This window comes from Panulirus ornatus, chromosome 40 (genome assembly GCF_036320965.1).
Source record: "Panulirus ornatus isolate Po-2019 chromosome 40, ASM3632096v1, whole genome shotgun sequence".
Classification (NCBI taxonomy): domain Eukaryota; kingdom Metazoa; phylum Arthropoda; class Malacostraca; order Decapoda; family Palinuridae; genus Panulirus; species Panulirus ornatus.
Window position 1 is genome coordinate 13,663,748 of NC_092263.1, and position 12,500 is coordinate 13,676,247.

Consider the following 12,500-nt stretch of genomic DNA (forward strand, 5'->3'; position numbering starts at 1 on the left):
AGAGAGAGAGAGAGAGAGAGAGAGAGAGAGAGAGAGAGAGAGAGAGAGAGAAGAACCTCTCACATAACTCCAGCCGACTCTCACACTCTCTCTCTCTCTCTCCCCGAGGCAATATGCTCCATTAAGAGATAGGAGGGAGGGAGTGAGGGAGGGAGGGAGGGAGGGAGGGAGGGAGGGAGGGAGGGAGTGAGGGAGGGAGGGAGGGAGGGAGGCAGGTGGGGTTGCCTTGGGGGGGGAAAAAGAGAAAGAGGAGGGGGAGAGGAGGGGGAGGAGCAGGGAGGGGGGAGGAGGGGGGAGGAGCAGGGAGGGGGCCAGGGCCCGGGGCCCGCCCACTTCTTTCCCCACCCCCCCTCCACCCTTCCCCCCCTCACCTCCCCTCCTTCCCCCCCTCCATCCTCATATAAATCTACAAGTTAGATGAACTTGAAGAAGAAGAAGGAATCTCGTTGTGGGGGGGGGGGGTCCACACTGTGGGGGGGGGGCACAGAATGTGGGGGGGTGGGGGGCGCACTCGGTAGACAATGGATCAGAGTTAAATCAACATCACAAAAGGCAAGGATCTTACGGCAATTACACACACACACACACACACACACACACACACACACACACATACACACACACACACACACACACACACACACACACACACACACACACACATACACACACACACACACACACACACACATACACACACACACACACACACACACATACACACACACACACACACACACACACACACACACACACACACACACACACACATACACACACACACACACACACACACACACACACACTCATTACAGTGTTGTGTGTGTGTGTGTGTGTGTGTGTGTGTGTGTGTGTGTATGTGTGTGTGTGTGTGTGTGTGTGTGTGTGTGTGTGTATGTGTGTGTGTGTGTGTGTGTGTGTGTGTGTGTGTGTGACGAGGTGTCGAAGATGAAGACCCCCTTCCCCCTGAGAATGTTCCGTAGAGAAGACCCCTTAGAGAAGAAGAGGCCCCCCCCCTCCCCCCAGAACCCTCTCTTCTCAAGAGAAAGTCCCCAGAGTAAGGGGGAGGGCGCGACCCCCCAAAGAAGTCCTTTTTCCCCTCTCCCCCTTCCCCTTTTTCCCCCCCCCAATGGAACTGTTTCTCAAAGCAGTCATATCAGACACCCACTCCACCGGGTTGCGCTTCCGGCCCAGCTAGAGTTTCCCATGGAAGAATGGGTCTGTACATAACCTCTATAAGACCACCTCTTCCTCCCTACCCCACTCTGGCGGACCTCCAGAGGCCTCCCTCTCACCCCACACACACACCCACTCCCTCTCAACTTTGTTCGCCAACCTAAGGCCAGAGGATAAGGACAGAGAAATCACGAAGGAAGTTGTGAGAGCAAAGAAAAAAAAAAAGGGAAAAATATTGGGTTCAGGGAAACCAAAGAGAGTCTGTAAGTTATAATAAAGTTAAGAGGACGCCTCACAACTCTGCTCATAACTTTACTTCTCTAAGTTCTTCTCTGTTGTGCCTGGTTATGAACCATCCATTCCACCCCCCCTCAAAAAAGGGGGGCCCAGGGAATTTTGAGTTGACTTTTAAACATCTCCTCGAAGCTTTTGTTTACGATATCTCAAAACAAATGGGGGAAAATATACATACACGAGTACATTAGAGGACAGATTTATATATATATACATACTTACAAACACACACACACACACACACACACACACACACACACACACACACATGGTGACGTCTCTACATTTCTGTCGACATCAAAACTTGGAATTCTCTAACACTTCCAACATGCACGACATTACACTGGAAGTTCTTTCCAAATACTGAAGTTTCTCCAGTTCCAGTGGGCTCTGCTCTTCACTTCTAGTGGCCTTTGGTCCCTTGTTCCAGTGGGCTTTGGTCCCTTGTTCCAGTGGCCTTTGCTCTTCACTTCCAGTGGCCTTTGGTCCTCTGTTCCAGTGGCCTTTGCTCTTCACTTCCAGTGGGCTTTGGTCCCTTGTTCCAGTGGGCTTTGCTCTTCACTACTAGTGGCCTTTGGTCCCTTGTTCCAGTGGCCTTTGATCCCCCGTTACAGTGGGTGGGCTTTGCTCTTCACTTCCAGTGGGATTTTATTCCAAAACTTTTCGAGGTTCGGGTTCCAGTGAATAACCTTTGAAGGTGCCGACCAAGGCAGCCCCCCCAACCCCCCCCAACCCCCCTCAACCTTCACTTCAACCAGGACCAATTCAACAAGTGGAACGTCCAAATCTCTTTCGTCTAACAGCCAATTTCTACCACATCCAACACCCATCATTAAGAAACTTGTTAACCAATTAAAACTCGCGATTCAGTAAACACGCTTTTTTGTTTGTTGTTGTTGTTCTTCTTTCTTGTTTCTCTCTCTTAAACGTCTTACCAGTATCCACTATGTCGAGGTCTTGATCGAGTCGACCACACTACCACCACCACATCCACCTACCACCAGGATCTGACGCAAACCATCGCCTACCACAACTGGCAGAGAGTTGTGGTAGGAGAAAAACCCATCATCTACCACACAAATATATATATATCGACCATTTTGCCTTTACCACAGCGGGATCACAAGAGTAGAAGAGGTTTGTTAAGTACTTACCATCGACCACGCTACCACACAGATACATCCCACTACCACAATGGGACCCCCTAGCTCCTACCACACTGGTCCTCGACCCATCTCCTACCACATGGGTTAAAGAAGTGTTTACATATATACATATAAAGTACTTACCTTTCTTCAAGCCAGGTGTACACACAAACATCCCCCTACCACTCCTACCACAGTTGGACCACAAGAACCATCTCCCCACCACAAGGGGGCTGAAAGAGGTGTGAACCACAAGGGGCTGAAACAGGTGTTAACCACAAGGGTCCTAAAAAAGAGATGTGTTAACCAGAAGGGTCCTAAAAAAGAGATGTGTTAACCAGAAGGGTCCTAAAAGAGATGTGTTAACCACAAGGGTCCTAAAAAGAGATGTGTTAACCACAAGGGTCCTAAAAAAGAGGTGTGTTAACCAGAAGGGTCCTAAAAAAGAGGTGTGTTAACCACAAGGGGTGTAAAAAAAAAAGGAATTAACCACAAATGGGGTGGAAAAAAAAGAGGAGGCATCACGGGGCTAAAAAAAGAGATGTATTAACCACAAGAGAGCTAAGAAAAAGAGGAGGCATCACGTCTTGGGTATTTACCTTGGTGTTGGAGGGGAAGATGGATGACCATCGGTTGTTCTGTTTGTTAGACTTGGCAGCTTTGAGCGAGCCTTCGTGAGAGGCTGGCCCGCCATTAAGTCGGTCATCGGAGAGGGGAGAACAGTCCTCTGCCGACGTGCCTCCCCAGGGAAATCTCCCCTGACCCGCCCGATGGCTCTGGAAGAGACAAGGACGGGGTGGTTAAATTTTGGGGGTGCTTATTTGGAGGGGGGATGGGGCTTTTTGGGGTGCTTTCTGGGGGGATGGGGCTTTTTGGGGTGCTTTTTAAGTGGGATGGGACTTTTTTAGGGTGTTTTTTTCTGGGTGGGGCTTTCTGGGGTGCTTTTTTTGGGATGGATGGGACTTTCTGGGGTGTTTTTTGGGGGGATGGGACTTTTTGGGGTGCTTTTTTGGGGGGATGGGGCTTTTTTAGGGGGATAGGACTTTTTGGAATAGGACCAGACACGATCGTAGGTCAGATACCACACGAGATAATCATGGTAAGGTTGATAAGAGATAAGAAATATCAAAGGCCCCGATACGGGAAGCCAGAAGGGAGAGATAAGAAGGCGTTCTCAAAGTGTCTACGCCATTGACGGTGGGAGGAGCGGCGGACGGCCGACGAGAGAGAGAGAGAGAGAGAGAGAGAGAGAGAGAGAGAGAGAGAGAGAGAGAGAGAGAGAGAGAGAGAGAATTTCTCGATGGAAGAAAATAGGTATAATGATAATAATGATAATAGTAGTAGTCAGAATAATAATAATAATAATAATAATAATAATAATAATGATAATAATGATAATAACAATAATAGTAGTAGTGGTAGTAGTAGTAGTAGTAGTAGTAGTAGTAGTAGTAGGTAGTAGTAGTAGTTAGTAGTAGTAGTAGTGGTAGTAGTAGTAGTAGAAGCGAAAAAAGTAATTATAGTACTTATGACAAAAACTGATGACACATCATATACACTACAGAAGCAAACACAGATATAAGAACCTTATATCATCCTATATACTTCCTGCCCTTGACCATGTATATAAATATATATGACCTCGATACACAGACCCCTTAACACGACCGGTAACAGCTACACAAAACCCTGGGTTCATCACAGACCACCGTCACACCCTTGCCTCAGTGACGGCCCCCCCCCTAGCGTCACAATATACCTTGTGTTACGTCACCTCACCGTCACGCGTAACAACCTTGGTCTCCCGTGGACACATCGTCACCTCGAAACCAAGTTACCGCGTTACCCATCATCATCTGTCTGTCAGAACTAGGCCTCTCTCTCTCTCTCTCTCTCTCTCTCTCTCTCTCTCTCTCTCTCTCTCTCTCTCTCTCTCTCTCCTACCGTGACGTAACGAGGCACACAAGGCAATCACCTCGTCACAGCTTGATGACCAATGCAGGCCTCTCGTTAAGGCTCTCAAGTGATTAACTGCCTAATTGCTGTGTCTCTAACGACTGAGTGTCAATTAAAAGCCTAGCTAGCCATTCGCGCCACATACGCTTACTATATCAGTATGTAGAAAATTATATATATATATATATATATATATATATATATATATATATATATATATATATATATATATATATATATATATATATATATATCATAATACCCTCCGACAGCTAGGATTCGAACCCAGGACCTTTTGCAGGGGATTCCAAAACGGTTACGACTAGGCTACGATCGCCTCTGATAATGACGCTTTGATCATAGACGAGTGGTTAGCGTTCCCGAATACCACGCAAAAGGTCCTGGGTTCGAATCCTGGGTGTTGGAGGATATCATGTGTTCTATGAAAGTGCGCGTTCATATGCACTATATTCGTGTGTGCATATATATATATATATATATATATATATATATATATATATATATATATATATATATATATATATGATTACTCCAAAACCTTTCCAAAGGTTCGTGTAGCCCAAGGGTGCGCTACTTGCAGTAGCAGGGATATGTAGACTTTTTTGAGAGGCTCTTTGACGAGGCTGCACAATCAATACAGCGTTTTTATTTTTTTTTTTGGAACTCGCAGTGTAACCTGAATCAGGCAGAGTCCGGTCACACACACACACACACACACTGGTTGTGCAGGAGATGACTGAGCCCCAAAGCAGGTCCCTGAATTATGTAAACATACAATCATGTGGAGGAGGGAGAAGGGGTAACCTGCTCCCTCGTCTTACGTGGGTCGTGCTAACCTTGCTTACCCATGAGGTAAGGTGGGTAAGAAGGGGTGGGGAGTGGGTGGGTGGGTGGAGACATGAAGGTAAATCTGTGTACCTTACAAAGCAAAATGTATGAATGGAGTTTATTTTCTTTTTTTCTTTTTGCTTTTTTTCCAAGCCGCATAATTTACAGGAACACGCAACACACGCACACACACACACACACACACACACACACACACACACACACACACACACACACACACACACACACAACACAACTAATACATTCGCACAAGAGATGATAACATGCCAAAAGGGAAAACTTGTGCACGCAGAATGTGCGAATGGAAAACCGGTCTGTAAACATCAGGAAATCTTGGTGAGGTGAGAGAGAGAGAGAGAGAGAGAGAGAGAGAGAGAGAGAGAGAGAGAGAGAGAGAGAGAGAGAGAGAGAGTAACTCACCGCTGAGATCTTCCTATACGGGTGGGACCCGGGGGTGCCAGCTGACCTGGATCTGACTGGACTCCTGCTCTCATCTCGTGCTGCAAAACAAACAAACAAACAAGCAAACATAAGACATGATTAGTATTCGACATGTGCCGCTCCCCTCACCAGTGGAGGGGGGGAGAGGGGGTGTCCAGGACCACCACAGACTCGTATGTTTATACATATATATATATACATTTCATGTGTGGCGGGGGTGGCGGCGGAAATGGATGAGGGCAGCAAGTATGAATATGTACACACACACACACACACACACACACACACACACACACACATATATATATATATATATATATATATATATATATATACCTGGCTATGTAAACGTGTCTTCCTTGACCTCACATAGACTCCTAACCCACCTCACTTTGACCCACATCATCTCAAAAGCTTTTAAATGGTAAAATAAAAGAAAAAAAAAAGGGGAGGGGGGGCAATAACACACGATTTTCTTAACTACTTCACAAAATCAACTTTCTCTCTCTCTCTCTCTAGGGGGGAGTCGAACTGGGCTTTCATTCTTACGTTCGTATCCTTATCTATCACCACGTGCATTCACAAGCACGTGCGCTCTCTCTCTCTCTCTCTCTCTCTCTCTCTCTCTCTCTCTCTCTCTCTAGGGGGGGGAGGGGGGAAGTGTCGGGTCTTTAAGGCAAGTCAACACACACACACACACACACACACACACACATCCATACATATACACATAACACACAAAAACCATTTGTAACATCACATACCCACATGACACACACACACACCCACACGATCGATCGCACACACACGACACACACACACATAAGAACACACATCCTTTCCCCTATACACACAATCATACGACCAATTATCATTAACATTAATACACAGGTCAGACCAAACATACAATGTGGAGGGAGTCCCTCAGACATTATGTGGGGGAGACACACACACATATATACTTGCTAGGGGAGGGTGAGAGAGGGGGAGCTGGGAGAGGGGGAGTTGGGAGAGAGGGAAGGGAGAGGGAGAGTAAATACGAGGGAGGAGAGACTTGAGGTAGAAAGGAGGAGTTGCAGAAAATGAAAAACGGGGGGGAAGGACACAGAAAACGTAAGGTTTCATGTTCTAGAATCATCTAGGCCAACAGGACGGGGTGCAATTAACAATGGTAATTAGCGCCACAATAAGGCGCAGGCACCACACACGCACCGCTAATATGCACCCCGCCCCAACCCCCCCAAAAAAACCTCCCCCCCTTCCTCCCCCCCCCCCCCTCAAGCGAGGGTAATTCACCAGTATTGTCATTCATTCATCCATTCATCACTCACGTTATTCACTAACTCCTCATTCCCCGTTTTCTTCTTGTTCCTCCATCCCGTTTTTCTCCTCATTCCCGTTCTCTTTCGATTCCTCCATCTCGTTTTCTCCTCATTCCCGTTCTTTTTTTATTCCTCCGTCCCGTTTTTTCCTCTTCATCCCCGTTCTCTTCTTATTCCTCCGTCTCATTTTCTTCCTCATTCCCGTTCTCTACCTGCTCCTCCATCCCGTTTTCTATCCGCAAAGACCCATCCACGCAGGTCGACGCATGGACGCCGCCTATTTCCGGTTTCGGTAAACCTCGTTTTCTGTCGTTCTCGAGAGCGACAGAAGAAACCGTAGGGGAATGGGTAACGGTAATGGGTAACGGTAATGGGTAACGGTAATGGGTAACGGGAATGGGTAACGGTAATGGGTAACGGTGATGGGTAACGGTGATGGGTCAGGTCAGGTCCACATGAGCAGTTTGAAGCCCGTCCCTTCCGCGCGTTTAAAATAACTCCTTACCCCCCCCCCCCAAAAAAAAAGAGAAAAAAAAATGTCTTTTGAGTTCGAGCCTAAGGCGAGTCAGGAGAGTGAAGACAAACACAGTTAATGAATCCCTCGCATGTGTCAATACAGGAGGAGGACAAGTATTCTTAAAAAAACAAAAAAACGAAGGTCTACATAGTGGCAACAATGGAGGCATTAATAATAGGAATAGAGAGGACAGGGTAGCGTAATGACGCTCAACCACAAGAAGGGAAAGGGAGAACATCATCAGAACACATACAGAGAAGAGGAGAAACACAACAGCGCTTGAACGAAACACAAAGAACAAAAAGAAAAAAAAAATCCATGCCACTGCGATGGCAACACCGCTATCGTAAGAGGAGAAACTGTAGAAGCTGTACACTAAGGCCCTCTATGAATAGAAAGGTCAAACTCCCTCTTCATGAGGGGTATAAAACGACGATGAAGAAGAAGAAGCGATCCTTTAAATGCCCCACAGAGGCCTAGTTAAGAGAGGAAGGGAGACGAGCAATTACAATCCACCAGAGTCGTACACTAACGCCATCTAGGGGTGGGAAAACTAACCCCAACCAACCCCCACCCCCTCACTACCCACCACGCCCATCCTGTCATACTCAGACGAGAAACTCTTGTGTGTGCTCTTCTCTCTCTCTCTCTCTCTCTCTCTCTCTCTCGATCTCTCTCTCTCGATCTCTCTCTCTCTCTCTAACTCAACTCTGCCGCCGCCGCTCACCAACGCCATTTGTGAGTTAGAGGAAGGGGGGAGGGAGGGGAAGGGGGAGGGGGAAGGGGGGATGTGGGGGAAGGGGGCAGTCAGACCCCCTCGTCAATACGTGTTAAACAACCTAGACACGGCTTTTCCACCCCTCCCCCCCCTCACCCCCCCACCACACACACGAATAATGATGATAATAATGCTAATTATCATTATTCCCTAGCTGGCAACCCGGCCTGTCTGCCCCCTCTCTCTCTCTCTCTCTCTCTCTCTCTCTCTCTCTCTCTCTCTCTCTCTCTCTCTCCCTCCCTAGCTCACACGCGCGCGCACGAGAGAGAGAGAGAGAGAGAGAGAGAGAGAGAGAGAGAGAGAGAGAGAGAGAGAGAGAGAGAGAGATACAAAGCTATAAATACTCTCCCCTGAACTCCTCTGTGTGTTTCCATTTCCCCCTTGTCCAGATCGCTCAATTCCAGCCTTAGAATTAATGAGGCCCCGGGATCTGGGCCCTCCTATATTTTTTTTTTAATGGTGTTGAGGTGAGGGGGGAGGAATGGGGGAAGGGAAGGGGAGAGAGGAGGAAAGGGAAGGGGAGGAGAGAGGAGGAAGGGGAGTCTTCTCTGTTCTTTGTCTACAACGGGCTATACGCCTGCAATGGCCGGTTGCTCATGCAAACTGCAGAAGCTCCGGGGTGAGAGAGAGAGAGAGAGAGAGAGAGAGAGAGAGAGAGAGAGAGAGAGAGAGAGAGAGAGAGAGAAACTCTCTGCATAACTTCGAATATATATATATATATATATATATATATATATATATATATATATATATATATATATATATATATATATATATATATATATCCTTAGTACAGTGGAAACGCACAATATTTGCTAACGTGACCCAGTATATATTTTGGACGTTCCCATAAAATACATTCATGTCAAACTGCAACAGAGAGCGCAACACACTAGGGGACTGGCCGATATGGAAAACAATTTCTGTCAATAAATATGACCAACAAAGTGATGTCAGAGATCCGCCAGAGAAAAAGAAAAAAAAAAAAAAATGTATGACTCTTAATTGGACTATTATTGAGATCTGTTGATTGTCTAGGAACATTATAACAACTTGAGCACACGACGGTATATAGACGACCCTTGAGCACGACGGTATATATACGACCCTTGAGCACGACGGTATATATACGACCCTTGAGCACGACGGTATATATACGACCCTTGAGCACGACGGTATATATACGACCCTTGAGCACGACGGTATATATAGGACCCTTGAGCACGACGGTATATATACGACCCTTGAGCACGAAGGTATATATACGACCCTTGAACACGACGGTATATATACGACCCTTGAGCACGACGGTATATATACGAACCTTGAGCACGACGGTATATATACGACCCTTGAGCACGACGGTATATATACGACCCTTGAGCACGACGGTATATATACGACCCTTGAGCACGACGGTATATATACGACCCTTGAGCACGACGGTATATATACGACCCTTGAGCACGACGGTATATATACGACCCTTAGGCATAACGACCCCGGTTACTGAGCCTTTCCCCATAAGGTTAAAGCCATCATTATCCAAGGGTCGTACCGACGTGTCACAAAATTCGTACACAAGTAGGTTTATAGCCGCTACATCACAGTCAACAAACAACGACAAGGTAAAAATTACTTGTAACATTTAATTCTAATACTTCTCTGGCGTTTTTTTTATTCAATTTCTCAAAAATTACTTAAAACATTCAATTCTAATATTCTATTTTTAATTTTTCAAAAATTACTTATTACATTGAATTCTAATTCTTCTTTTGGCTTTTTTTTTTTAAATTTCTCAAAAATTTCTTATAACATTAAATTCTAATACTTCTCTGGCGTTTTTTTTTATTTAATTTCTCAAAAATTACTTAAAACATTCAATTCTAATCTTTTTAATTTTTCAAAAATTACTTATTACATTAAATTCTAATTCTTCTTTTGGCTTTTTTTTTTCTAATTTCTCAAAAATTACTTATAACATTAAAATCTAACACTTCTCTGGCGTTTTTTTTCTTTAAATTTCTCAAGAATTTAAACCTCACTCAATTTTTTTAAAAATTATTATTCAAGTCTGTGAAATTAACAGTAGTGTACATAAAATTTTGTTGAGGGAAAATTTAATCACGTTTCTGGCTTCTTGGAATATTAGAAAGATGAAAGGTAAATAAATTATAATTTGGACTTGATAGAGGAAGACTTAACCTTCTCTCTGTTTGTGTAACCAGGTATCATTTATCAACCCCTAGACAGACAGATAGACAGACAGACAGACAGACAGACAGAGAGATAGACAGACAGACAAACAGATAGACAGACAGACAAACACAGAGAGACAGACAGATAGACAGACAGAGACAAACACAGAGAGACGGACAAATGGACAGACAGACAGACAGACAGACAGAGATAGACAGACAGACAAACAGAGAGACAGACAGAGTGACAGATAGATAGACAGATAGACAAATGGACAGATAGACAGATAAACAGACAGACATACAGACAAACAGACAGACAGACACAGACTGAGACTGAGACAGACACAGACGGATAGATAGACAGACAGAGAGAGAGAGACAGACAGGCAAACAAACAGACAGACAGCAAGACTACCTCATCCCTCGTTACGTCAAGACACGGTGATTAAGAACGCTCAGATGCTCAACTAATTGGCAAATTGGCTTCCGTGAGACGAGCACAGTTGAGAAAATAAATACATTCAGATCAAACTCTAAAAAAAAGAAAATGGGAGAAAAAAGAAAACGTAATGCACTCTCAGGCAATAATACAGTTACCTCGCTTCTGGGAAATTAAAAAAAAATGATATATAAAGAATTTAAAAACTTTATTTTTCTTTTTTTTAAACGCATGAAGGAAGGCAGTTACTTTGTGCATAACAGCTTTGATAAGATAGCAAACATTATCACTGAATTACATTTCTCAAACGAATTACATTGACGGAACCCATTCCTTTCCCTTCAAATTACATTGACCTTGAACCCATTCCTTTACCTTCAAATTACATTGACCTTGAACCCATTCCTTTCCCTTCAAATTACATTGACCTTGAACCCATTCCTTTCCCTTCAAATTACATTGACCTTGAACCCATTCCTTTCCCTTCAAATTACATTGACCTTGAACCCATTCCTTTCCCTTCAAATTACATTGATGGAACCCATTCCTTTCCCTTCAAATTACATTGACCTTGAACCCATTCCTTTCCCTTCAAATTACATTGACCTTGAACCCATTCCTTTCCCTTCAAATTACATTGACCTTGAACCCATTCCTTTCTTTTCAAATTACATTGACCTTGAACCCATTCCTTTCCCTTCAAATTACATTGACGGAACCCATTCCTTTCCCTTCAAATTACATTGATGGAACCCATTCCTTTTCCTTCAAATTACATTGACCTTGAACCCATTCCTTTCCCTTCAAATTACATTGATGGAACCCATTCCTTTCCCTTCAAATTACATTGACCTGAACCCATTCCTTTCCCTTCAAATTACATTGACCTTGAACCCATTCCTTTCCCTTCAAATTACATTGACCTTGAACCCATTCCTTTCCCTTCAAATTACATTGACCTTGAACCCATTCCTTTCCCTTCAAATTACATTGACCTTGAACCCATTCCTTTCCCTTCAAATTACAATGACCTTGAACCTATTCCTTTCCCTTCAAATTACATTGACCTTGAACCCATTCCTTTCCCTTCAAATTACATTGACGGAACCCATTCCTTTTCCTTCAAATTACATTGACCTTGAACCCATCCCTTTCCCTTCAAATTACATTGACCTTGAACCCATTCCTTTCCCTTCAAATTACATTGACGGAACCCATTCCTTTCCCTTCAAATTACATTGACCTTGAACCCATCCCTTTCCCTTCAAATTACATTGACCTTGAACCCATTCCTTTCCTTCAAATTACATTGACCTTGAACCCATTCCTTTCCCTTCAAATTACATTGACGGAACCCATTC

The 12,500-nt window shown here is 44.5% G+C and overlaps 1 protein-coding gene across 10 annotated transcripts in view; it reads right to left on the reverse strand.

Moving 5' to 3' along the window:
* The window catches only part of LOC139761441 (pleckstrin homology domain-containing family G member 5-like), a 593,230-nt gene that overhangs the window by 53,720 nt on the left and 527,010 nt on the right, over window positions 1-12,500 (reverse strand). For all 10 annotated transcript variants that reach the window (XM_071685649.1, XM_071685644.1, XM_071685646.1 and 7 more), the window contains 2 exons: window positions 5,862-5,941; window positions 3,215-3,391 (listed from right to left, as the gene is read on the reverse strand). In XM_071685649.1, coding sequence (XP_071541750.1) covers window positions 3,215-3,391; window positions 5,862-5,941 — 257 coding nt within the window. The remainder of the gene's footprint in view (window positions 1-3,214; window positions 3,392-5,861; window positions 5,942-12,500) is intronic.